We start from the raw sequence: 27,957 nt of genomic DNA on the forward strand, positions 1-27,957 counted from the left end.
TCTAAGCCTCGAGGCCTAATTGGGGCCAGCTGGGAACATTTAATAATTGTTGTCAGTAGATCAAATTTAATTCTCTTCTTCGCAGGGCTGCTGTAGGGTATAGAGAGACAAATTGTCATCAGAGATTTATATATGAACAAAGCTTTAATTAGGCTGATTAGGATGCTGGAAAAGTGAGATGAAGTAATCAGCGGACCATCTAACTATGCATTTAGTGTTTGGGTCCCATTTGGCTCCGCCTACATTTTTTTTCCAGGAAGAGGTAACATCCAGCATTACCATTCCTGGGCAGATATGTCAGATTTTTGTTGTTGTTAGTAAGTTCTATTGGCTACAGACTGAACCCCAAAGTTTAAAAGAACTTTTAAAAAAAATTAAAATAATTAAATACGCCTGATGGTGTACTTTGAAGCGCCTAAGGCCTTTGGTATACAAGGACTCGTGAAAGGTTGTGTGAGCGTGTCACACCTGAGCTGTGTGAGGTGAGATAGCGGCTCAGCTTTCACCCTGCACATGCAGATGTGTCTGCTGGAGGACTGTGGGGGGCGGAGCCACAGGGCTGTTAGAAATGCCCGTCGGCTGCAGGAGAGCTAGAAGAGCAACACAGCTGATTAGCAGAGCTTCATCGTCGCTACCACTGCTGCCCCCATCCCTGCCATCGGCAATCTCCCACCCCTCTCTTCTCAATCCTCGGCAGACCTTAACACTCCAGGTGTCTGGTCCTCCCAGCTGGAAAGTGTTTTGACATATTAAATCATTCTGTTGATGAAGAAGCACACTTACAATTCATCACATTTTTTAAATCATTATACAAACATTGTTAATTTCTTGGACGGGTGAAACGCAGCACATGATTCGTCCACATTTATGTTTTCTTGTTAATGGGACCTGTGCTCCTTCGTCCAACAGCGATAGTTGTCGTCCTCTTTTATAAATAAAGTGATCTTTAGTTATCTAACAGTTGGGAAAGATTCAGCATGATCCACAAATTAATCCATACAGAAGATCTGCCTGATCCCACCACAAATTATACAAAACAAGTGAAAAAGGTGATCGCAGTATGAATCTGTGGTAGTGTTTTAGATGTTTATGCTTTGCTACATGACGGCTGCACTCATGCATCCTTTCAGAGGGGCTGACACAATATTTCATCTCCTCTTGTTTCCAGGAAGTTCCGTGGTTGGTAACGAAAAGGTTGTGAACGATACCGCTTTGGCTGCTGTTCTCACGTGGTTGTCAGAGCAACCAATGAATGGCGCAGGTGCTGCCAGTCGCAAACAAGAGGTGGCAACATCTCCTCCGGGTCTTTCACTCTTAAAAAAAACAGCTGTCATCTAAATTTAATTAAAATAATCCATTACTGCAATATAAGCTATTGTCATATGTGTATATGGATTCTGTTCTAATGTTACATGGACACTAACACAGCTGTGTCTTGCTTCATTATTTTTACCAAAATTAAAAACACTTTAAAATGCTTCCCATCAAATGTGTCCATCATGCTTATGGCATGATTACATTTTTAAAAATTGGTAGACGGCCATGTGCTGCTTTTCAGGTTCCATTTTCAAAGTCGCACAGCTTCCAGCATCTTCTTCCACCCTGTTTAACTAGTTTACCATTGGAGCAGGAAAAAGAAACTGTGGTTTCACCTCTGAAGCAGTTCCCTGTAATTCATAAATAAAAACAGTTTTTTCCCCTAATGCTTTAATGTAGCCTAGTACCTTAAAAGAGCTATTCACTGAATGTAGCCAAACAGAAATGCATTTCATCTATAATTTCACACACCGGCCCATAAAGCCTTTAATTTTAATAAAGGGCATTTACTGCTTCAGATGCCTAGAGTTCCCTATACATATAACGGTCAAGTTGTTGTTTTTTATATTTGCAATTGTTTTCTTGTTTTCAGTGACTGTAACAGAGCACTTGTGTAACACGATGATTATCTGTGTACAGCTAACAGGTAATTGAAAAAGATAATGGGAAGGCAGCTTATTTTGTTGGTTTTTACAACCTCCGGTCAGTAACTACTGATGGACTTGCATCTGAAGAGGTTAGGTTGCAGATCTTCAGCACAAAAAGACAATTCGGATAGCAGTTTCAGCTTGGAGCAGGAAGTAGAGCAGTTCTGGGTCCCAATTTGCCCACTCTGGGACACTTCAGGGAAGGAAGCACCTTTACATCTTTTATTGTTTGCAGCTGCTGATGTCACCTCCTTCCACAAACACGCTGTGCATGTTTCCTGCTATTCTGTCTGATGGGGGGAGCAAAGATTAAATGTGCAGGGCCCGTTGACACTGGATCAGGCTTCTGCTTTGGTATCACGGTACCGGACAGCATAATATGATCACTATTTTTGCCAAATTCTTATATGAAATTTTAAAGTGTATTGCAGCCATTGCATTCCTCTCACCACTGTAAAAAATAACATAACAAAGGTAATTAAGCTACAGGAGTATTTTTCCACATCTTATGAGCAGACAATGAACAATTGTAAGTTTTCTTGCCGTAAGTATCTCATTTAGACAGACTGGGTTAACAAGTGCTAGACTTAAGAGCCCGTGACTGTAATGACATTAGACGTACAATGAGCCCCTACATGCCCTATTGGCTGTACCCTCCTTCCTTTGCTCAAAATATTCCCATAAGAGCTGTTCTGTGGAAAAAAAAGTAAAATGCATGAACTGAGATGAATAGATAAGCATGTGGCAGAATAAGGGTAACTTAGCAGAATCCAAGCTTGAAACAGTGCCTGGAATATATACTCATATAGAGATTGTCTGGAAACTATATTAACACTGTTTTTTATTGAAGGAAATTAGAATTTATTTGATTATTTAGCTCACCTGAAAAGTTTATTTACTGCCTGCGATATGATGTTTTAAATCTCTATAAGCACATTTCCTATGAGGATTGAAGGCATTGCCTTCCGCATATGTTGTTAGTAAATGTATTGCAGATGTGCTGAGAGAAGCCACACAGTAGGAGTAATGGCCCAGTAAAGTTTTAGGGGAAAAAAATGTAAAAAATCATGCCACATTAATTTTCTGTCTAGCTAATTTACATAAACATAAGACCGGGTTCAACATATGACAAATTCATGTTCCTGATTTAAAAAAAAAAAAAACATATATATATAAATCTGCATAATACTCGTATAATATGCAAGTGATTGTTAAACTGATGGCTTTAAAAGGAGGATTATTTTTTCATGAGGCTATCCGAGAATTCAAAGTAAGCCCAGCTGAACACTTACCCAAGTGCCTTCAACCAGCAGTATACTAACTGGGAGAAATATACATAAACAAACATAAATCTCAAAGATGTGAAGTGATACTGAATCATGCCTCATTCAGTCTAACATCTGAGAGCAATACACAGTACAGTGCCTCATTAGATCGCAAGCTTTTTTCTTCTTCTTCCTGAATCTGCTGGAGGAATAAAATGCCTGATTAGCAGATGGAGGGGACAGCAGCAATGCTCTCGCCTTCCCTGGGAAGGCCATATCCTTGTCTTACTCTTTTCTGAAAGTCGTCTTCCCAGCCCCCTCTTCTCTCATGCAGAAGATGTGTGAAGTCCTTCCCACTCTCACCACCTCCTTCCCCAACCACCCAGACCTCCCAGTGAACCAAGGCTTACCAGAATTAGCTGACAGTGGTATCAGGTTGACCTTCAGAAAGAAAGGAGATTTTATCCCTCCTTTTTCTCTCTCCCTCTCTGCCTAAAATTTTTTCTGTGGACTAAAAGTCTCTTCAGTGTCTGTTCCTGCTGTTGCTACCGGGTAGCTGTTCCTAGTGGAAACGCAACAAAAATTCTCTTTGGACCAATGTTAATTTATGATAATATAGTATAAAAAATATATGATGTTTTTGCTGTTTTTAAGACTAGGTGCTTTTACATTTTTGGTGTAGCTTTTGTCAGAAGTCTTTGGAATTTCAATGTGCAAGATATAAAGTCGAGATGTGCCCAACGTTGTCACATCAGTAATTAACGTCAGAATTTCCATTCACATGTTTTCCTGTGTTCATTTAACCTTTTTTCTTTCCCTAATAACAGGTTAACATTGTTGTAGTTTTTAATATTTGTAGAAGCAGCTCTTAGTACTCAGAGTTAGGGTCATATAACCATTGCTTCCTATAAGGCCAATGGAGTTTCTTATGATGGTGTCAAACTTTGCTAAATAATTACTTTCAAGGGAAACCGATGACAGCTCAGTCTCTCTTAAGTTTCCGCATAAAAATCCAAAACTAATTTGTATTATATTGACACTTCAATTTACACTGCTGTTCCATTATTGAGCGAAGATGCTGGTTTGGAGGCACTGGATGTTTAGTTAACTGGACGGGTTGTCTGTGTTTCTCTCCCTTTTCTTTAGACGTGGAAGCTGGAAATTGTGAATTGACTTGAGCAAGTACAGTAAAGAAAGTGTGTTCTGAGGATAGCCGGAAAGAGTGAACGAGGCAAATAAAGGAGGAGAGAAGAAAAGAAGGAAAGATGGGGAGAAAAAAGATTCAGATTACACGGATTATGGATGAACGCAACAGACAGGTAAGAAAATGGGGGAAACGGGGCTCTTGTTTTCAGAAACCATGGATATAGATGCTGGAAATTTCGGGAAATTGGATTTGCTGTTGAAATCCATTCCAACATGAAGGCCGCAAAGCCATAGCAGTTCCCACTGCCTTGTTTGCCACACAAGACAACTCAGGCTCTCAGCAGTGGAATATTACTCTGGTGAAGAGGGGGCAGGTGGAAAAACACAAACAAATCAACCAACACAAAAGTGATAAAAAGCAATTGGATGTTGGTGCATTCCTTAAGTATAAGTCATGCCACTCTTGTTAACTACAGTAGGCTGCATTTTTTTGTAATGCGGAAATGTTTTCCAAAAAAGTGTCTGATGTCAGTTCCATTGCATCTGAAATGCATGCAATTACCGAGAAACAATACAATAATTTAAATACATTTTGTGATAATGATTCTGCTTTGCTTTCATTTTCTAAGCTGTACACCAGAGTGTACCATTATTGCATTTATATACAGTACTGTGCAAAAGTCTTACGCAGGCAAAGAAAATGATGTTTAGATTATCCTCGTATTGGTGTAAAACTATGATATTATGCCTGTCAAAGTGTGTCAGCTTCGCCATTTCAGAACCTCTGCTAAAATCATCCTAGTATTTGCAGCGACCGTCCAGTGCAGCCATGTATTTTTTGACTTGGCCACTAGCACACCTCATACAGCTGGTCAATCTCTCACTGACTTTTTAAACCAATATATTTAATTATTCAACTGAGCTGTTGGTGAAATTTAACAAAATCATGGAACGGCTGAGGTGAGCCTGAGGAGAAGTTTGGGAACTGAAGCGGTGTTCATCTAGCCATTCAACTAGATATCAGTAACTTTTTATAAAACAGAAGAAACTACTACTAGGTTTTATTGCGTTACTCTTAATTTGCACATGTTCTAATGTTAAATTGTGTTTTTTGTTCTAAGCCAAAGTACGCTTGATACCCAGATAAACAGCTTTAAACATTTCTTTGGACTGCCTAAGACTTTTGCACAGTACTGTATGTTGGATAGGAATGTTATTTTCACAATATCTAAGAAGAGCATTGTTTATATATTTATAATTTATTTATATATGTATATATAAATGGTAAAATAGCTTAAATACAATTAGCTTTTTGCTCCTGGAGAATTCTTCCTTTGTACAAATATTAAATAACTGTCTAAATCATTTAAAAAATTTCCTTGCGCAAGAATGACATAAAAGCTGAAAAATATTTTATATGATATATTACTTATTCTTGAATGTGAATAAATATTTGGGAATATTAATATATGAAATGTTTAAATATTACTTAAAGTGTTGCGAGTAGAAAAAAAGTAATATGAGGTCATTAAGAATGAATTCCTCAAAATAGCAATTCAGCTCATCAGTTCACAGAGTGGGAGGAAAACAATTATTTCATTCTATCTGATGAACAATTTAAAAAATGTAGTTTGGATTGATGAATGAAAAGCAGATGTTGATGAGGTGGATTGCACCACTTTACACAATCATTTAAGCTATATACTGTAGGGTTTGGAAATTATTTATTTTGTTGCAGAACAAAAAAAAATATAACCCTTAGCATATCTTGCTTCCATCATAGGGCAGGATATTGTGGCACATATATGAATCATTGTGAAAACCTAAAAAGTGTGACACTAAAATGTGAGGGAAATTTAGATATGATAAAACAACTATTTATCTCTCTAAGATATTTATCACAAAAAAATGTAACACCAATATATTTTTTAGATTTCTTTTTATTTTTTAAAGTGCTGCGTTTCTCAAACATATGTCTTTACATCTATTTACAAAATACTGGTCACTGCTTTTGTCAATTCTCAGTCCAGCAATGATCTGCTTTGAGCTGTGTTTAATATGCATTTATGCTATGAATTATAACTACAGCAGCAGGCAGAATCCAGAGGTTTAGTAATATTGCGTAATTAGGACACATGGGCAACACTGGCATACCATAAGTACATTTTCTGCTAAATGTAAATACATTACAGCTAAATATTAAGTCTACATAATAAATGTTGAGTTATGGCAAAAGGGGCAGGGAGGGAGTGGGGTGACTTATTTTGATTGGTATAGGGGGCTATAGAGTTGAATTTTGTCATCAGTATTGACTTTATCTTTGGTAAGCATTTGAAGTCTCTTAAAAAAAATGTAAGTGTTTCTATCGTAACATAGTATACATTCTGATAAGCATAGAGTACCCATAACCTGAACAGTGAATATGTTCAGCTTTGCTTTCCATTCTGTGTAAATTTATGAAACTGGACTTGAGATACAAATATCACTATTTGAAAATACTGACACAAAGATTATGATTTGAGCCACCAGGCAAAAATGAAAGAGGGAATGAAGAAAACCTATAATGAAAACAAATTATTAGTAAGAATTAGTTCTTTGATTTATTGAAATCTTTTAGAAATTTGCTATTTTTGAATTTACCAACTCAGTGTAAATGTCTAAGTTGGATTATTTTAATTAACAATAACTAATGCTTTTTCCAATTCATATTATAGATGTGTAACTAACTCTAACAGGCTATATTTCACGGCTATTCTATGTTTATGGTATTTCTTTTTATGCAGCTTTTTGTCAGTAGCCAAATGCAAACAGTTACATACTGGGGCAAAAAAAACATTGACTTATCAATTTCAGTACAAAGGCATATTACACCTAATATTTGAACAACAAACATTTGAATGATAGCTTGTATGGTAGTACAGAAAATACATCATATTTTCTGATGCTGACCTAGTACCACATTAGACATCCAAACGTTTTCTGATGGTCCAGTTTATTTTTGTGTTGATTCCTGGCACTATATAGGTCCCCATAAGCGCACACCAGTTTATCTGTTGACATTCCAAGGATACACCCTAATGTGGCAACCTTTCTGACAAACTTGTGGATGATGTTTTGAAACTCACTCCATTGTTTGTTCACATGGCAGTGTCAGACGAGGGCAGAGGGGCTGTCTTGTTGATCTAGGTGGATATCTGCAGACTCCTTCAACAACCCATAATGGATCTGTTATGCGGCTATAGTGCAGGTCCTTCTTAGAATAATACTGTGCATCCTGTCATCCTGCCTTCCTCTTTCAGGGGTGAAAAACACAACTGCGGAATCATGCTTACAGTTTTCCTAACAAGCCGCAAGACATTGTTTAGCACAGCGGTAAACACGGGATCTCTGGGTGAGGCTTCGTGGATTAAGTTTATCACAGGTGGTGTAAAAGTTGGAAACCTACATCCCCATAAGCCATGTATGTAAAGCAAGAATAAGACTGTGGTGCGTAGCAAGCTGATAACAGGGAGTACAAAGGTGTATAAAAGAATGAAGTCAATATAGATTATCTTGTATAGTTTTCCAGACAGCACATGAATCCTATCTTCTGATGTTGGCTCACTGCTCAAAGGTATACAACCACTCAGCCTCCCCTGGCTTCACCAGACATTCTTCGTGTGGGGCAGGCACTCTAGACTCCCTCCCAACACTTCCACCGTGTACATGCATATACATTGGGCCTCCGTGGTGTTGACCGGCTGCCCAGAACACACACAGGGCATCAGTGTGTGAGTCCTGGCTCATATCCTTATAGCCACTCAAAACTCTTTCCTAAGGCTATCACATGAAAGGCCCTCTATGCCATAAACACACTGACCATAGATGGGATAAGCGCAGACCTAAAAAATGGGTTCCAAATTGGATCAGCAATGCATTGTTTGCGTCCTAGCTATTTCTTTTACATTCGGCTTGAATTTTCTCGGTCATGTCTAATTTAACATAGTGACACGTCTACCGCTTTGGCTCCGAAGGGTTCAGGCAGGTCAAGGACGGGTGAATGAGTAAATGCCTATGACTGAATCATCCCTCGCATTAAGCAGTAATAGGGCATTACTGATGGTCCAAGCGTTTTACCGGAGCCCCCAGGAACCACATGCGGCGTGTGTTTTTAAACCCATTCGCAAGTGAAGGCAGGACCATGCGAAAGAGAGCAAATTGATCTGTCTGTGACCACAGCAGCTCCAGTCAACAGGATTAGAGTGTGAACCAGTTCAGCTCAACTGTACAGCAGGAGAATAATGAGGCCCCTTGGGTATCTTATCACTTCTTCCATTTTTTTTTCCTCTAGTCTCCCACAATTTCATGACTGTTACCCCTGAATGGCCCAGTGTCATTTCAGGCGCTGTAATTCGCCGTCAGCAGCCTTACATTGGCCGGATTTGTGCAGCTCAATTAAATATGTATTTGCGTTTTGTTTTAGAGGGTTGTATTGATTCTGTTCTTCGTAGCTTAATTTTTCCCTTCACTTTAAACTGACTGCTATGCCTTCCTGTATTTTAACAGATGCAGGTTTTATCTCAGCATGCTGAAAAAAAGTGTTATGTTGAGCAATCATATAGAAAGCAATTGCTGCAGGCACAAATAGCGTACTATAACACCCACGTCTTCAGCCGCTAAGTTTGGCACTATTTAACTTGTCATTTTGAACTGAACCAGGAACATGTGAAGTAGTCAAGCTGTTATGCTTTGAGAAGTTTTCACTAATTTATTACATTTTGTAGTACATAATACATAGATTTACATTTTTCTTTGTTTGTTGCGGCTTATTTTCTGTAAGGTTTTTTTTTCTTTTCTCAGAAGCAAGATACAAAATATTTCATTTCTGGTAGCGTAAAATGCAATGCAGAAGTCTGAAAGCAACTTAAGTGTATTTGAAAGAAATAGAGGGAAACAAAGGGCTCGTTGACGTACACCTTAATCAGTCTTAGAACAATCTGAGGTACTACTCGAAGCAGTTGTGCATGTCGGTCCCCAAACCTCTGAAACAATGGGTTAGTGTTCCACACAGAAACGCACACAGGCCTGAAGCACATAAGGGCTCTTGTTGTCCTTATTTCTCTCTAGAGGACCCCAAGGGAATGTGACTAGGAGGCGGGAAGCAGAAACGAAGCCATTGTGATAGGGAAGCAGTCAAGTTCTTCCTGTTATGAGAGGAAATGCATGCAGATGTGCTATCTGACCCCTTGCATGTCAGGGAATGTGCTGTTGACATTTTTCTTCTTTTCCTTAGTCTGGAGGTTTGACTTTTAAGCAGCCTTATAAATATAGTTATCGTTTGATTAAGAAACCATTTGCAATGAAAGGCAAATAAAGCTGACAAGAGACCTCCAATAAGCCACTCTGTCGTAGGTGTGAAAATCAAGATAATTTCCAGGATGACAAACACATTGTAGATTTAAGTTAGACAAACCAGCAGTACTAACATTGATATGCCCGAGTTATTGGTGCTAAAAACAGCCCCCATTGATTAATTCTTTCATTTTAGGTTTAATTTACACAACATCAATGAGAAACATAAAAGTAAATGTAGCTAGTTAAAAAAGCAAGGCCTGTCATTGTGCGGAAGAGAGAAACTACACTATATGGACAAAAGCATTGGGACACACCTTTTAATCACTGAATTTGGGTTTTTCATTCACCTAACCACGCAGTCAGGTTTACAAACAATTGTGAAAGGTGAATTGTGACATAGGTCGTTTTGAAGAGCTCAGTAAATTCAAACGTAATACTGTCACAGGATGCCACCTTTGTAATAAGTGAGTTCATGAAATTTCTTTCCTGCTAGATATTCCATGGTCAACTGTGGTATTATTGCAAAGTGGAAGCATTTAAGAACAACAGAAATTCAGCCATGAAGTGGCAGACCACATAAAGTAACAGAACGAGGTCGCCAAGTGCTGAGGCACATAGTGTGTAAAAGTCACCAGCGCTCTGTTTACTCAATAACTGCAGAGTTCCAAACTTCCTCTGGCATTAACTCCTGCACCGGGGGCTTCATGGAATGGGCTTCCATGGCCGAGCAGCTGCATGCAAGCCTCACATCACCAAGTGCAATGCCAAGCGTCGGATGAAGTGGTGTAAAGCACCCTGTCACTGGACTCTAGAGTAGTGGAAACATGTTCTGTGAAGTGACAAATCACGCTTCTCTGTTTGGCAGTCTGATGGATTAGTCTGGGTTTGGTGGATGCCAGGAGAATGTTACCTGCCTGACTGTATTACGCCAACTGTAAAGTTTGGTGGAGGAGGGATAAAGGTATATGGTTGTTTTTCAGGGGTTGTGCTAGGTCTCTTAGTTCCAGTGAAGGGAACTCTTAATGCCATACCAAGATATTTTGGACAATTCTATGCTTCTAATTTTGTGGGAACAGTTTGTAGAAGGCCATTTTCTGTGCCAGCATGACTGTGCCCCAGTGCACAAAGCAAGGTCCATATAGATGAGGTTGACTTTGGTGTGGGAGAACTTGACTAACCTGAACAGAGCCCTGACCTCAACCCTACAAGAATAGAAATTGTGGGCCAGGCCTTCACATCCACCATCAGTGCCTGATCTCACTAATGCTCTTCTGGATGAATGGACAAAAAATCCCACCGATAAAGCCTTCCTAGATGAGTGGCAGCTGATGTAGCTGAAAAGCAGGGACCAACTCCATATTGATACCTATGGATTTAGAATGGGATGCCATAAAAGTTCCTGTGGGTATAATGGCCAGATGTGCCAATATTATTGTCCATATGGTGTATCTATGGTCTTTACTCATGAAGATACAAAGGTTCACTGTGAGGATTTGTTTTTTTTGTTCTGGACCACCACTGTGGTGAATGTGATCTAACTGCCAATATTCTTTAATTAGCTCATTCTCCTTGGAACAGAACGGGCAGAAATAAATGCTAACGATGCATTTTAGCTAAAGCAAAAAAACTAATCCAACAATGCAACAATGACAAACCAGTGGCAGTGGTTTAGCACTGCAACTTATAACGTTAGAAGCATCACTTAACTGCACTCGAGACCTTTATGATTCTCTCGGCGGTTGAAACAAGTGTGAAGCCTGAATGTCATAACCAGACAAGTCAGATGCAGCGTTGAAGTTCTTCTGAGGGATACAATAAAATGCAATTTATTTTGTTGGACTTTGTATTTATAAAGCTTATAAGTACTGAATCAGAAATGGTGAAATTGATCTATGAAATTGTGTTCCATTGCTTTGTTTTTTATCATTATATATGAACATTCTTTGTAAAAAGCCTAAATATAGATAGTCGGACATGACATGAAATACAGCCATATGGGTCAGTGTCACGTTACCTTCTAAATCAAAATCTAATAGAGGTGTGCATTTGTTATTTATGTAGATAGGTGTGTATGAGAGGGTGTGAGAGGTATTTCGGTTGGCAATCACTGATTTTTTTTTTGTTTCATCACTGCTGTGTGAGTATGAATAAGTCTTGTTATCTGACTTTGTGTTCTTATTTTGGCTTTTCTATGTATTTTGACAGTATATTGAATGCGATTTACTTGTTTAGGTCTATTTCTAAGTGTGGTTCTATGTATGAGGTCTTTGCTGTATGAATTGGTGAGAGACAATGAGAAAAAATGTGTTTCTGCTTGGGTTTTTTTTATCCATTTGCATGTCCATGTTATGTTTCTAGGTATGCTTGTGTCTACATGTTTATGCTAAATGTCTGTGTTTGTGCATGCATGCAGATTTGTGTATATGTGCATGTATGCATGCATTCAGATTTGTGTACATGTTTGCGTGTAAACACGTTTGTCTTTCTGTGATGCATATGCTTGTTTGTGCATGTTTCTGCGTGCAGGGATCTCTGTGTGAGTGCCTGTATACATATTTGTTTCTTCGTGCTCATGTATGTTTGTCATTTGCCGTTACTCTGTGTGCATTTTATGCCTTTCACTGTGTGAGGAGTGAGACTACATGGACTCAGATTTTGGAGGTTCGCGTTGAGGGAGTATCTGAGCAGTCCACTGACTTCTTGGGCTGAAATGTGGCATTTCTCCCTGCATGACTACCTGAGCTTCAAAGGGAAACCAGGCCAGCAAGGGAGGCTGTAGAATTAGAACTGCAAGAACAGCTTAAAAAAAAAAGTAAAGAATAAAAGGAAGCTGTGGTGTTAGCATTCTATGCAGGGTGCTGTTTATTTGCTGTTCATAAAGTATATAAAGTACTTCATCACCTCATGTGCGGCCTTACATTTTCGCTATACTTTTAGGCAAGGCAGCAGACCTGCCGACCTTCTGCTTCCCTTGCTTATTGCTCCACCAAAATAATTTAAAAAAATTTTCTTTATTTTTGAAATAATCATATCGTCCCTATATTTCTTGTTTGCATATGCAGTATACTGCAACAAAAGTAAACTCTAGTTCATGGCATTATGACTTGTTAGAAAGAAAAGTGATGTAGAAATTCATAAATCAAAGTGTTTCAGTATATGAGAGTATTAATATATCTTTACCTAACCATAAATAAGGTTGCTACCCATAGGTTAGTTATTGCTGTATTTTGCTGCTCATTAGTTTGTTATTACAATTATTTTTCCCATGACTGAAATATTAGCAATAGACATCAGGGGAAGGAATGTGCTTAGTGCTGCAATTTACAGTCGTATGTACTGCAGAGAATCTGACTACTTTTTGTGTTTTAAGTCTGGTATTGACCAGTGCTCACTAGATATATTATTTTGATCTTCTATGCAAATGTCAGTGTAACATACAGTGATCATCAGAGATATTTCTGCTCTCTCAGCTCATCGATATGGATTTGCCTCGGGTTTTCTATTGATAAGCTGGTCGATCTTCTCTTATGATGAAATTTATGCACAGAATTCTGTCTTCAGTGAGTTTGTTACCTCTTGGTATGCCAAGACTGAGGTGTCACATTTGAAATGGATGTGCTTTTCTAACTACAATTGCAGAATGCAGATATTTTATGGAAAATATTTAGCTCATAGGGTATATTGATGGGCTGTACAGTTTCTGTGGGATGAGACAAGTATCCCCATGATGCATGAGAACAAGTCTGTATGGAAGCCCCTGTTTATTTTCTGATTTAATTTTTGAATACATGAAAAAAAATGTGTTAACACTATGAATTAAAGAATTCCTCACCCAGGATCAATAGAGCATACCTTGTTATCTTATGTTATCCAAAAAAATCAGTTTTTCTAATAATACCAATACTGGTAATTACAAGTATATCACATCAGATTTCCCAGATTTCTTAATATCCTTTGGGAGGAAATACTACCTAAATGACTAACTAATATTTAATGCATGAAGAAATATATAACATACAGTGTTATATATATATATGATATATTAAATATTGAAATATTTTTACAAAACAGTGTTGTGTCCTTTGTCTTTTTCAGGTGACGTTTACAAAAAGGAAGTTTGGACTGATGAAGAAGGCCTATGAGCTGAGTGTCTTATGTGACTGTGAGATCGCCCTTATCATCTTCAACAGCACTAACAAACTGTTCCAGTATGCCAGCACTGACATGGACAAAGTGCTATTGAAATACACTGAGTACAATGAGCCACACGAGAGTCGAACAAACTCAGACATCGTCGAGGTAAGGTCCTCTTTAAACCATCACGTCTACAGAATGTTAGCACTCAAATACGCAACACATTTTTACTTAATAAATATTTTCTAAATACTCCGACAGGAACAGAAGTTGGTTTTCTGGTGAATTTCTTAAGCAAGCATAGATGACTTTGGTTACAATGTCCGCAAGTAAACAATGAAATCGCTCAGTAAGAATGGTGTTAGACTATTGACATTTTTGACTGTGATCCCTTTGTGTTCTCCTCATTTGTCCCTGTGACACATGGAGATATGCAATGCTTTCATTAAATTGTATGTCAAGTGGTCCATGTCATAGATTAGTGAATAAGCAGGGTTCACGGGATGTTAAATGACAGTGGCAGGTGAAGCAAATGTCCGGCAGGATCCTTAAGTGTCAGATGACCCTGTTATGCAACAGGCTTTGACAGACGGGGGTGTCCTGTAATGCAAGGTGGTCTGCTGAGGGGCTTAACTTCTCAAAGGCTCAAGGACATTTAAGTGGAAAGTCTTTTTTTAAACATCTGACACTCCGAAAAATCAGAGAGCACATGCAGATTAAGTAAAAAGTCATGTAAGAGTATTTTTTTATATCATTTATGCTAATGAAAAAAATACTAACTGCCTAAAGGGTGAAAAATTATCATTGTGTTAGAAGATCCTCTATCACAGAGTTCTCCAACTCCAGTCCTGGAGAGCTACTATCCAGTAGGTTTTCTGTCCCACTTGGCTTCTGATGAGCCTCACCTATTCCTGGTATTTACCTGAGAGCAGTTGTGGCTCATCAGAAGCCAGGTAGGATAGAAAACCGACTGGATGGTAGCCCTCCACGAGTGGAGTTGGAGACCCCTGCTCTATCATGTACATATATTAATTCAGAAATATTAATGTATTGCATTTATTAGAATTAAGAATTCCAAAATGTCTACAAAGTTTTGATGGTTTAACATCTATTTATTCAACTTCTTCTCCTGGTCTGGGTTGCAGGCTTCATGGTTTATGGTTTTTGAAATATATAATATATCTTGTCCGTCTCTGTGCTTCTTGTCAACAACTGGTGGAGAGATCGTTTGTCTCATGACAGCAGCACATTTCTATATATGGGTTACTGTTTATGTGCTTGGAGGCGAAGTGACTGGCCGACAAATTACTGAAGGTGGTGGCTCCTATATTTACACACAGACATAGATTGCTTGTGAAAGAGGAACAGTGGTTCTAATTTTTCAGCCATTTTTCAAATATTTTTTATTTGGTGCTTATCCATAAATAGCAGCGCTTCATATTAGCTAGAAAGGCTTCACCTTTCCTAGAAAATGTGGAAAAACTAAATTATAGTCAGGGGTCAAGGTACCATAGTAGTTATGAGAAATGACACGTAAGCAAATGATTTCGTACTTCCTAGCTCCTCAAGCAGGGCTCATTGACACTTCATCTTTTTGCTCTAGTGAAATATATCTAAATTAACTATAAGAGGAATAAAATTGTTAGCCCCTTAAACATGTGCTACTCTTTGTAGTCAAAGTTTATGGAAAAACTTACTGCTTTCTGACTTGATCACAGCAGCACCATAGTCCCAAGCATCCATTTTGAAAGAATGTTTAAATCTCATCGATCTGTCGCATTTACGTGTCACATCTCAAGGTGCTGAGTTGTGCTGAATCACTAAGCCAATGGTTTGAACCACACCTCAGAAAAAGCTGACCCGTTGTGTGTTCAGGAGCTGTACTGCTTCCTGTCTTTCACAATGTTGAGTCGGTAACACTGCCCAGTTTATCTAGCAGGCTGATCGAGGCACAGTGAGAGAAGGAGGGGCAGGCCGCACAGTGCAGAGCGCAGGCAGCTGGGGAAGTGCCCCGCTGCATTAGCAGTAAAGCTCTATGCAATTAGCATGTCTTTGGTTGATAATTAGCATTGTCGGCAGAGTGACACATGATGGCTGCTGAGGCTCTCTGGATTGTTTATGGAGGGCTAGAGACGGTTTTCTTCTCCAGGATCTGTCCCAGAATGCTGATCCTTCAGAAATCTGGGTTGTGTTGCAGTTAGTCTTTATCTCGTATCTCTCTGGTAACCTGCTTCGTTACATGTATCCACAGGTGAATTACAATAGCAAAATAGGAATCCTGAAGAATCAGTATTAAATTTGCACATATATTGTTTTTCATTTGTATTATAGGGAATTGGTCATTATTCGATTTTTGCCACAAAAAAATATCTACAAAGACTTTTTCTGATGTCACCAACAGCATGCGCTGCTTCTGTCAGTTTGCCATTTTAAATCATCAATTTTATATTTTGTAATTCACATTTAGGGACCCACATTGGGGTGGCATGGTGGTGCAGTGGTTAGCACTGTTGCCTCACAGCTCTGGGACCCGGGTTCGAGTCTTCGCCTGGGTCACATGCGTGCGGAGTTTACATATTCTCCTCATGTTGTCGTTGGGTTTCCTCTGGGTACTCCGGTTTCCCCCCACAGTCCAAAAACATGCTGAGGCTAATAGCACTTGCTAAATTGCCCATAGGTGTGTGTGAGTGACTGGTGTGTGAGTGTGCCCTGCTATGGGCTGGCCCCCCATCCTGGGTTGTTCCCTGCCTCGTGCCCATTGCTTCCGGGAAAGGCTCCAGAGCCCCCACAACCCAGTAGGATAAGCGGCTTGGAAAATGGATGGATGAATATGCATTTTAGAATGAATCTTATGATGTATAAGCAGAGTAATCCAGGTGATAGCGAAATACTTTTTGGAATTGTATGGAACTGACAACTGACAAGTCCTTCACCCATATGGATGCACCTTTTATATCAAATAGAATTTGAGTGATGTTATTGCTACCACAATAATCATGAAGACCAAGCCATCAAATTACCAAATGCTGGTTGAATTCCCCTTTAAGGAATCTGCTTAAAAGAAACAGAAGGACACACCCAGGCATTCGATGTGCAACAAACTGTGATTGGGCATTTCTGGCTACATTTCTCCATGTGAGGATATGGCATTTCTCACCACAGTCCATAGGCACCATGCAAGCACCTGACACATCCTCAGGAGGCACTTACACAGTTGAGAACCACCAAAGTACCTTTGGTTTCAGTGAGATAATAATGTTCTTTGGGCCACTCTTGGCTATTGGACTGATCTGTTTGGAATGAGCACCTTAGCTTGCTAATCTACTAGGAAGTCCCAAGTTCTAATTATACGTATATAGACATGACCTTAGTGAGCACATGCAAATGCGATATGCACATGAAGTAGGCATTCTGCTTGTTTTGTTTTTGAATGTCAAGATTGCTCCTCTCCATAGAAACACTCCAGCATTCAGCTTCCCTGAGACTCTCATTAAAAACATCCTACACAGTAGCAGCAGACCTGACACAAGAGGTTCAGATAATTAAAGCTAAGTCTTGAAGTTCAATACATTTTTGAATCTTATATAAAATCACTTTTTTTCCCTGGTCCCATTATAATGCATGTCTGTGGTTGACAGACTTGTCTTACTGCGTAATTTTGGCTAAAGATAAAGAATAAACAAGTCCGTAAATTGTTCTTTATTCAGTGCTAGGTGCTGTATTTCCTCAACACGTGAATAGCATTAGTGACAAAATAAGAGAGTGTAACTGCTCCAGAATTTCTCGATCATGTATTTTTGCCTTTCTATTATAATGCAAAAGTCTCAGAAAGTTTTATTTTTAAAATATTTATTTCTTATATAGTTTTATATTTTACTATGTCCACTAGAGATTTTGGACCCCATATCATATTGGGCCCCCAGCCCAGAAAAATCCTACTATGTTCCAAAATTTTTTAGACCTCCTGTTACTCAGGGACTCTTGGAATCATCCTAACCCCCCCCTCTCCCCCCAGCACCCCTGTATATGTGTGCTGGGGGGGGGGGCACAGTGGCACAGAGGTTAGTACTATTGCCTGGCACCTCTGGGACCAGGATTTGAGTCTTCGCCATGGCTCCTGGTGTGTGGAGTTTGCATGTTCCCACTCTGTCGTTGTGGGGTTTCCTCCAGGTACTCTGGTTTCCCCCCACAACCTAAAAACATGCTGAGGTTAATTGGAGTTACCAACTTGCCTGTAGGTATGCATGTATGAGTGAAAGGTGTTTGAGTGTGCCCTGTAATGGGCTGGTGTCCTGTCTTGCTTCCCGGCGTTGTGCCCATAGATCCCTGCGACCCTGGATAACATAAGTGGTTGCAGAAAATGGATGGATTTACCTATATATGTGTTAATCATTAGAGTTATCAATCAGTGTAATAGCAGACGTGAATTTTTATATTTGATAAAGTCGTAATTCACGACAATATATGTACTTGATTTGCACGTAGACTGTGTGCTGTGTAGCATGGTATTTCAAGTGACTCTTGGGCAAGGAGGTTATGCATGAGCAGTGGCATCATTAGATAAGATTCGAATATGGCGTGCAGGTGACAGTCCTGTGGCTCACATGGATGCAGTCCCCAGTGCAGTGCACTGAAAGAAAGCCTGCAATCCCATTTTCCCTGATTAGCTTAATCGCAATATTCTCCCTTTAATCTTAAATAGTAACAGCACAAGTCAGCCTCCTTTCTTGTCTCCAACTGGGAACATCTGAATGAGGGGTAGCAAGGGAATTTGGGTAGAAGGGTAGAAGTTGTTGATTTTTTTCAAAGTTTCACTGTAAATGACGATCTGCTTGGTTAATGAGGTTGTGAAATACTATGACCGATGTGTACACTTGGGCGATCGGACCCTTGCTGAAATGTGCAAGGAGAAGTGGAGGATTCCATTCTTGTGGCTAAAGTCAATTTTAAAATTGGTGAAATAAGTGTTATATTTTCAAATTTATGAATAGATAAGATAGACGAGGAATTCAGACTTTTGTTTTTATTTCTTAATAGTTTAATTCAAGCAATGACATTTTAACATTACTAATTTAATAGCAATTTTAAAGGACAGAAAAAAATGTCATTCAGTAATATGGGGGATTTAAACACTACAAACTGTACGTCCTGAGGTGTGCACTCTTTGTTTTGCAGTACATTTAGAGTAACGGAGTCTGTGGTAATAGTAGATTTTTCTCTAGGGCTGTTGGCTCAGAGCGGGCCTGAGGGAGACCCTGCGCTTAATTATTGCAAGTCAGTCTGATCCTACTGTACAGGCTATGCTCACACATTATGTTGCCAAAGATCATAAATGCGTGAAGTAAAAGATCACAAATGTTGTTACTTGGAAGGAAAATTGCCACGTTATTAATGTACAATGTCCTTGTAAAATCTTGAATCGTTATTTTCTCATTCACATTTATGTTTTTTTCTTTCTTTTCTCTACATGGTCCAGAGTTTCTGATGAAGCGCAACTTTAAACTGTATGCCAGTGAGCTGGATTATTTATGAAATTACGTTTCTTTTTTTATTCCATTCTTTTCGCGTTAACAGCAGATGAAATGCTTCAGTGGGTGTGTTAGGGCCTTGGGGCCCCACCTCCCTTTTGTGTTTTGGTATTCTTTCCTAATAAATGGCTTAAAACTGCTAGTTGTCTAAAAATAGAAACCGGCAGAGCTAAAAATAGTTCTTGGCTCGAAGTTGTGCCAAGAAAAAGGAGAAGAATAGGAGTGGAACACCAGTCCTGAGTAACTGTGCTCAGTTCATTCGGCTCCTTCTGAGCATGCCAGTGATGAACTGCCTGGAGCTGCCAAAGGAACGAGACTGGCCCTTCATGCTGCCCGTCTCCAGTAAACATCTGATCGCATGGATAAAACATTTAACTTTTGCTTACTTGTGCAAAAATTTCTCTTTCAAGTGAAAAAGGGAAACATTAGAAGCAGATTTATTGATATGTTTATATGCATGCTGGGTGTCCAGCTGATCAGTGTGAGTAGAGGAAGGAAATGAAGGGGGGCCTGGAATGGACACTCATCTGTTTCGTTTAGCAGTTGGGCCCCAGTCCCCTTCTGGTCATTAGGATTATGGATAAAACCACAATATATAAAACTGGAAAGAAATATTACAAACTAAAGAAATGGAACATTCACTGCAGGGAATGTGTGACCGAATGCATAAAACAAAGACACATAGCACTTATCTTATTTTTTTCACCTTATTTAAAACTTGTAAAATGGCATCTTACTTATTGTGAGGGAGACCTTAACGAAATCCATTATAATGTTCCTTCTGTCTGTGAATATAAATAACAGACATTTATGCAGTACTTTGTTCATCCCCTTGGGACTATTGCGTCATGTATCCCAACTTCCTCTCCATGAAAGACACAGACACACATGTTTAAACAGGCATGAGCGAGTTTTGGGATCAGAGCAGAGGGTCAGTCTGCATCCAGTGCTTCTTAAGCAGGCTAAGGACCCAGCTCAATGCTTAACAATGATACGACTAGCAGCCAGAGGAAAGTCCCTAACACATGCAGAGATCCCTAACCTGATTAGCTATACCACTATGCTAGCCTTACACGGCTATACTAAGAATGCTGTACTTCTATCGAAAGAAAATCCATAACAGAAAGTTGATAGTAGTTGTCTCACAGCTTTAATGCCATACCACAGAATTCCCTTGGCTGGTTGCTGATAGCAGTGCTTTTGTATTGAAATATCTCGTAATAAGTTCATTTTATGCATGGTTAAAAAACGGCTATTTCTATGTGTGGGATGGTACATATTTAGCAGATCCACCTTATACTGAATATCCACGGCTTTCTTCTTCCTTGTTTAGCTCAACCTATGTGATCTTCAGACAGCTGTAATTACATACTTAAGTGCATTATTACCAAATACATGGGCACTTTACTCTGGGTTGTTACATCAAATGTCTGTGCCTTTGATTCTTGATTACAGTATGTGGGAGCTTCAAAGGAGCAAATTACAGAAAAGTCACTAAGGCAGCAGTTTGATGCCCAGACATGGCAGTCTGAGCTGCAGTTGATCAGACCACTGGAAGCGGTTCAATGTCTCTCACATGGTGATAACACAACTACACACCCGCATCGCATATCAGGAGGGCCTCACTTCTTCACTGGCATCTCCCAGCATGCCTCTCAGTTGGGTCTGGCTTGTTCAAATCGCGCTCAAGTAAACGGTGGCCTTCCCGCATCAGCCTCCCATCTGCTACCAATAAGCAAAGCCAACCCTGATCTCTCTGATGTTCACTACTGCATTGAGAGCTCTGAAGACCCATAACAGGGTTCAGAAAACTGTCGTAGCAGCATCTCGCTGTTGACATACCTTTCACAATGGGCCACATTCTCTGGTGATTTTTTTTCAGGGAAACCTTTGAACTGAATCAGTTCATAGGTACGTTGGTAACAATATATAGTAGTTTGTTTTAAAATCCTTTTATTGTGAAAGGCAAGGGTCCTGCAAATGTATGCTGACCCTGGCATGCTGACATCTGGACTGTTCTACTGCGGGGGCTCTTTAGGGGAGCTGCAGAGGGATTCGTGAGCCAGTGGCATGCTGCCGAGTGAGCTGATGGCACGAAATTCATGGGGTTGGTGTCAGCTGTCCCCACTGAACCCCTTGCAACCTGCCAGTAATGCACACTCCCTACTACAAATCTTCAGCTGAAGGTTACAGATGATGAGGGTATGTAGGACGCTGTGTCTACATTCTTCTTGGCACAGAGAAGTACTCTGACAAGCCAAGCCAGGAGGGAAAATGATGAAGAAGTAGTTTAATTAGGAGCAAGCCTCTGAAGGGGCTGGGCAGAGGGTGAATGAGTCGAGGCTGTTTTTCTCCCTCTGTCTCTTTTCCCTCCTCTTTCCACAAAGCACCTTTGAGACATCCAGTCCTCGTCTTTCCCAAGCTGACTGTTCTTTGTCAATAACATTTGGACTTTTGGATCTTTTAGTCACCCATGCAATTAGCATGACAGCTTAGCATATTCTACTTTCCTGTTGTTAGTTATTTTTAGATGAACGAGTCGAATACTCATTCCTAGGTCAAAATGCATTTTAGCAAATCATTTGTGAAATTAGATGCTTTCTCATAAGTTTTCATTTTTCATGACCCCTACTCAGTATCATTTTATTAGATATTTAACTTTGTTAAGGGTTTAATTGGTATTTTTTTGTTTCATATCCATGTTGCTGCTCTTGCCTTTGAGCGTCGACATCAGAGGACGTGAGAGAGCAGCTTCTGATTGAAGGTGAAGAGGTGTGGGTAGTCAGCGTGTCGCAGAAGGCAGCACACATAGGCTGGGGAGGGGCCGGGCCTGGGCTGTACATTGAGCGAGAGGGCCATCTATGGCTATCCCCAGAAGCCGAGTCACGCGGCCGGCTGCCTCCGGCCCCCTTGTCCCTGGCGGCAGGGCAGACGACAGGTGCAGGCACACTGACAGGTGCGGATGTCTTGAATGAGTGGAATTGCCGCCGGCTAGCGATGTGACCCCATGCTGGATCGTAAAGTGCTGAGGCCCAGCGGAAAGTCAAGCTAAGCCGCATGCCTTCCCATCACTCGATGCCTCGCACTTTCCAACGCGACGCTTCCCGTGAAGATTTCAACTCCAACCACTCTCAGCTCCTTGCCAAGGCGCAACCACCTACTATCAGAACCTTCCGGAGAGCTTTTTGAAAGGTTGCCATCTCTGAGGAGCTCTATTATTTGGCAGTTATGATGACTTTACCATAGAAATCGCTTCCCTTGCACTGTTTCTAAATCACCATTACGGAGTTCAAAAGCGTCAGTCTCCCAGCCGTGTTTGGTTGCTTGTTTAGCGTTTTTTTTGTGGGGAGGTGTGGGGTGTGAGATTGTTAACCGTGTTTTCGAAGAGCTGAAATGCAGTGCATTTTACCCTTTCTATATCCATGGTTAACAGAGCAAATGACAAAAGTAAATGATTTGCTTCCTAAAACCTTTCTAGAAAATGTGTACAGAATGTATAAAGCATAATTTTACAGAAGGGAAAATGTTTAGGTTGCCGCAAATAAAAAAAAAGCAGGTGGAAACCACTTGCATTTATTAAAATTATTAATGTGAGAATGTTACGCACATGAGAAGATGACACTAACCTGCCTACATTCTCTCATTCATTTCATATCAAATTTTAGCTGCCTCAAAGTAAATTTAATTACTGTCATCTGATGAAAGCAGATAGCTTTCTCGAAGGCAGTCACTGAATAGACAGTTGTAGGCCTTTTATTATTCCCTTGCACTAATCTCCTTTTATTAAAACCACTGGATCTGAAAGAGAGAGCTTTGATGGGACATAGCCTGTGTCAAACTGAGTAGTCCATGTCCACACACAGATGAGAAAATAACTTAGGAGTCTGCTGAATTGCGTTTCAGATACATATATATATATCTGATATATATAATTTTTTATATATATATAAAAATGTGGATGGATATATATGCACCCATGTTTTGTAACTGATTGTCATAATCTATATATATATATATATATATATATATCCTCAGTCCGGATAACTGTACATCACGATGCCTCCCCAGCCCGACTTAGGAGGATTTCTACAAGAAGGTGGCCATCAGGTGGCTGAATGAGAAATTGCTCTTTTTTTTCCATGACATGAGCTCCGTACAGCCAACCATCTCATCCTTATTCATATACATATAATCATTAAATGTTTTGTCATAATACATAATATTTCAATTGGGGATTCGCCAGACTGATATAATGTGAGTGAATTTGTTGATTTTCAGCCGGCTTGGAGCACATTTTAAAGGATAAAGTGCCTGCCATAAGACGTGCGCCTCAACTGCGTGCGATTACTTTGTCCACAGACCTTGAGAAAAAAGGGCTTAAATGGCTGTGACAGTCCCGACCCTGATGCTGACGACTCGCTGGGCCACAGCCCTGAGTCCGAGGACAAGTACAGGAAAATTAATGAAGACATTGATCTGATGATCAGCAGGCAGAGACTGTGTGTAAGTATGCCTGAGCCCCGTCTCACACCTCTCCCTCTTCTCTCTGTCTTGTTTGTCTTTTCTGAAATTATCCGGGGGGAACCTGACAGGCGTTGAGCAAGAAGGAAAACAAAGGTTGCGAAAGCCCAGAGCTCGACTCCTCTTTCGCTCTCACCCCACGCACTGAGGAGAAATACAAACAGATTAATGAAGAGTTTGATAATATGATCAAGACTCATAAAATACCTGTAAGTACCTGTAAGTCATGGCAGTTGGTTGCTTTAGTCGCTACAGTAACCTTTTTAACCCTTTTTGTGTGGACTCTTCAGCTTGCAAATTAACTTGGAATCCCAGCGACATTAAAGAAGGACTACTAGTTCAGCATACCGTTGTCCCAAAATCAGGATAATTATTTTAATGTCGGGTTGCTGACTGAATTGAATTAAATTTGCCGCTGATATAAAATTATGAAGACCACATAATTCATAAAGTAAAAAAGCAACGTAATATTGCAAATATAAGCAGAAAACAAAAATCTGAAATCCTTGTCACAATGATTACGATGACATCAGCCATTCTGACGGGGTTAAAACTCAATTTTTTGTAGAAAAAGATTTCTCTTATTTTACAGCAAAAAAAGCTACGGGAGGAGGTGTTCCACGATGGCCATCCACCTCTAAACTGTGCCTTGCCCTTATTCCTCATTTTCTTAACAACAGCTACCTTAACGACACAAGCCTCTAACCAGCTATGTCTAATGCCAGCACATCACACGAGAAATCACGCCTGCATGCGCTTGCACATGGCCTCCGTGCACAGCTCACTGATATGAAAAAAGAACCGACATGCATCATTCCATTCTCCTTCCATCTAGTCACTGTGACCATCTGCTTCATTTGAATCTTAATTATAGCTCATTTTAACAAGATTACGATATGAATTGAGTTGTGTCAACCCCTTACATACTTACTTTTTTACAGCGCATGAGTGAGCCATACAGAAAAATGGCAGTTTACAGGAAATGCTTCTGTGCCGTTTTACACATAATTGTGTAAAAACTTCAGACATCGTTGTTATCTGTATACAGGCCGACTTAGAAGAAAAAAATCATTCAAAAAAAGGAAAACAACACCCAGAGGATGGATTGTAGGTTTGATAATGAGAAGGAGAGACTCAGGAAGAGAGGGGTGGGGTCTGGGGGAAAATGGCAGCGGTTACAGTGACTGTGCACATACAAGTGGCAGTTCAGAGTGTGGTCACCGTGGTTACCAAGTACAGGGCTAGCAGATTTTGAGGATGGAGAGGATCAGCACAAACAGGAAGGATGGCACCGTCAAAATCAGCCCAACACCCACGCACCCATACACCCAGAGGCGTGGTGTGGCCATCTCTGCTCTCTCAACCACAAAGCAGAGAGTAGCAAACGGGAGGAAGGGGGCTGCAGACAACTAACATGTAAGATGTTATTAAAAAAGGAAACACTTGCCAGGCAGCAATTAAGGAGAGCTGCTGTACAACTGTGACTGGTAGATAGCTTCTCAAAGACAAGGGATGGGGAAAAAATGTAACAAAAAAAAATATTTAAAAATATAAAGGTGAATGTTAAGCCATAACACACAGACCTATGGCTGGTACACTTAGAAACAATATTTGCTCTGCTAAAGAAAAATAATAGACTATTGCTTTTTAGATATTAAAGAGGGGTCGTTTCTTTCTGCTGGGTGTTCTTAAATGGATATTTTCATGACTGTAGAACACATGGTAGCGATTACAGGGCTACCTGTCCTTTCCAAGGATAACACTGATTAAGGACAACCTCTATTGTGTTCCTGTTTTAAGCCAATTTGAAAGTGGCCAATGAACGAGAACTAGCTTAGTTTGAACACAGGGCTCTTAAAGACCGGGTCAGTTGACTCTTCTCGGACATCATACCTGGTTTCAGACATTTACTTTCTTGAGCATCTTCCCATCGCTCGAGAGTAAACATGGGCACAGACATGGTATAGCTAATTTAAGATTTATGTAGGAAGAAAAAGCATGCATAAGTGGTTAGTGACCACTGGAAGAACAAGGCTCCTTTTAGAGTGGAATTTCTTGCGGCATTAGCTACAGTCCATTTTAGGAGTGGCATGCACAAATACATGCTGGAGTCCTGTCTTTCTGTCTGCCGAAGGGCCTTGACCACAGCATCCAGCTGACGCCTCACTGACGGTGCTGCCGTTTAGCATTTCTGCTAAAGTTATGAAATGAAGGCGATGAGGCTCATGGCAGAACATGGAGTGGCTGTACCTGGACATTTGTTAGGGTTCAGCTTTTGCTTCTGTTACTGATCTTCTTGAGATATTAAGAAAGGTGCACTGGCTATCACAATACCAACACCATTGTATATGGTGTTCCATCAGGTTTGATTGTATGATAGTAAAACCTCGCTGAATAGGTTCATTTGACTCCTTGATCTATTGTTGCATTTCTTTATTTTTTGTTCTCCCCTCCTATACCTCCTCCAGCAGACTGTCCCCCCTTCAAACTACGAAATGCCGGTCTCCATTCCAGTGAGTAACCCCAACAGCCTGATCTACAGCCATCAAGGTGGGTCTCTTGGCAACCACAACCTCTTGCCCCTGAGCCATCACTCACTGCAGCGGAATAGCATGTCACCAGGAGTCACGCACCGGCCACCCAGTGCAGGGAGCACAGGTAACGTTACTGCTGCTGCTCTGAGCATGTCGCAACAAACATAAGCCAGCTAACTCAACTGGGTGTTACAATCACTCTCCCCGCAAGACACGCCTCCTTGCCGGGTCCCTCACCAATACAACACTGACAGAGATGATGTTAACATGACTTCATTTTATCTCTGTTTGCCCACAACTTCAGGTTTTAAAACTTAGTTTTCATCAAGTTTTCATCAGTACATCAAACCCCACTTAAAAATATTTTCAACAGTGATCCTTCAGAACCGTATACCAGAAACAAGCACTTTTACATCTCTCTTGGAGTTCTCTTCTTCATAGAATATTTGCTTTACAGAATATGTATATTATAGAAATTAAATTGTTTTTTTTTTTTCTATTTTAGCATTACTGAAATGTTAGTATTGTCTAAATGTTGTAGTCGCTTTCTGATGAGTTGAGTGCTCTTTGATTATGTTTGGCTTACAGATGCAATTTGCTTGGTATTACAGGGGCAAAATTAAATATGATCTTTGGCCAAGCAAGCAATATACAAACCACAGAGGCTGACTTTAAAAATATCTCATTTTTCATAGACTGTGTTGTCAACTTGCCGAACTAAATGCACCCAGTAGTAGATTTTCTATCTTTCTCACTCATCAGCATATTATTGAGTGACAGAAGACTTATTAATTTGATTGGGTTTGGCTTGTTGTAACATGGGGGGTTGTACTGGAGGGGGTCGAAACTACACAAGTGATGAAAAACCAAAGGAGGAAAATCCCTCAAGATCTTTTTCTTTGTTTTTCTCTTTATTCCTAGGTGGCCTTATGGGTGCTGACCTCACAGCTGGTGCAGGCACCAGTGCTGGTATGAATGATTTATCATTTTTCTAAATGTGTGTTTTAATGCATATGCTAACCTACTTCACTTACGGTATATATGCAGGAAGAAAAAGAGAAACGGCAGAACAGACACGTCACATGTTGTTTTAGTCGCCTGAGGAATTCCACCGTGGAAATGTATCGTGATCGCCGCGCTCGGATATCCTGCTGAATAGCTGAAGAATTCAGATGGCTAGTAAAAGAAAACAAATTCTATTTAAATGATGAAAAAAGACGTAGGAATCCAGCAGTATCCGTGGTTTTCCTTCTGTAGTTGTGTGAGACGTATAAGTTTCCAGTCTCTGGCAATTGGGATGGCAACAGCTTTATAATGTATAATACTAATTTATAATTATTACTTAATTATTAACTGCGTTTAACTATAATTTTTATGTTGTTTCATATTACTCTAATCACTGATGTTGAGTTCCTTTTACCGCCATAATTTTGATTTTAATTGCTAATTCATTGACAATATCCTCTCCTGATTCACTATTTCAGCTACCATTATCTTACCACATCTTGTTAGTTAACAAGAAGGGGCCTCC

The 27,957-nt window shown here is 40.0% G+C and overlaps 1 protein-coding gene across 13 annotated transcripts in view; it reads left to right on the forward strand.

Annotated features, from left to right (window-relative positions):
• mef2cb (myocyte enhancer factor 2cb) overlaps positions 1-27,957 on the forward strand; it is a 58,054-nt gene that overhangs the window by 17,189 nt on the left and 12,908 nt on the right. For 5 of the 13 annotated variants that reach the window (XM_049002492.1, XM_049002508.1, XM_049002500.1 and 2 more), the window contains 6 exons: positions 4,376-4,548; positions 13,805-14,008; positions 23,731-23,874; positions 23,964-24,101; positions 26,361-26,550; positions 27,348-27,395. In XM_049002492.1, the coding sequence (XP_048858449.1) occupies positions 4,495-4,548; positions 13,805-14,008; positions 23,731-23,874; positions 23,964-24,101; positions 26,361-26,550; positions 27,348-27,395 (778 nt within the window). In that variant the 5' untranslated portion in view covers positions 4,376-4,494. The remainder of the gene's footprint in view (positions 1-4,375; positions 4,549-13,804; positions 14,009-23,730; positions 23,875-23,963; positions 24,102-26,360; positions 26,551-27,347; positions 27,396-27,957) is intronic. The other 8 variants (XM_049002509.1, XM_049002507.1, XM_049002512.1 and 5 more) reach the window with 5 other exon arrangements.

This window comes from Brienomyrus brachyistius, chromosome 2 (assembly GCF_023856365.1).
Source record: "Brienomyrus brachyistius isolate T26 chromosome 2, BBRACH_0.4, whole genome shotgun sequence".
Taxonomy (NCBI): Eukaryota; Metazoa; Chordata; class Actinopteri; order Osteoglossiformes; family Mormyridae; genus Brienomyrus; species Brienomyrus brachyistius.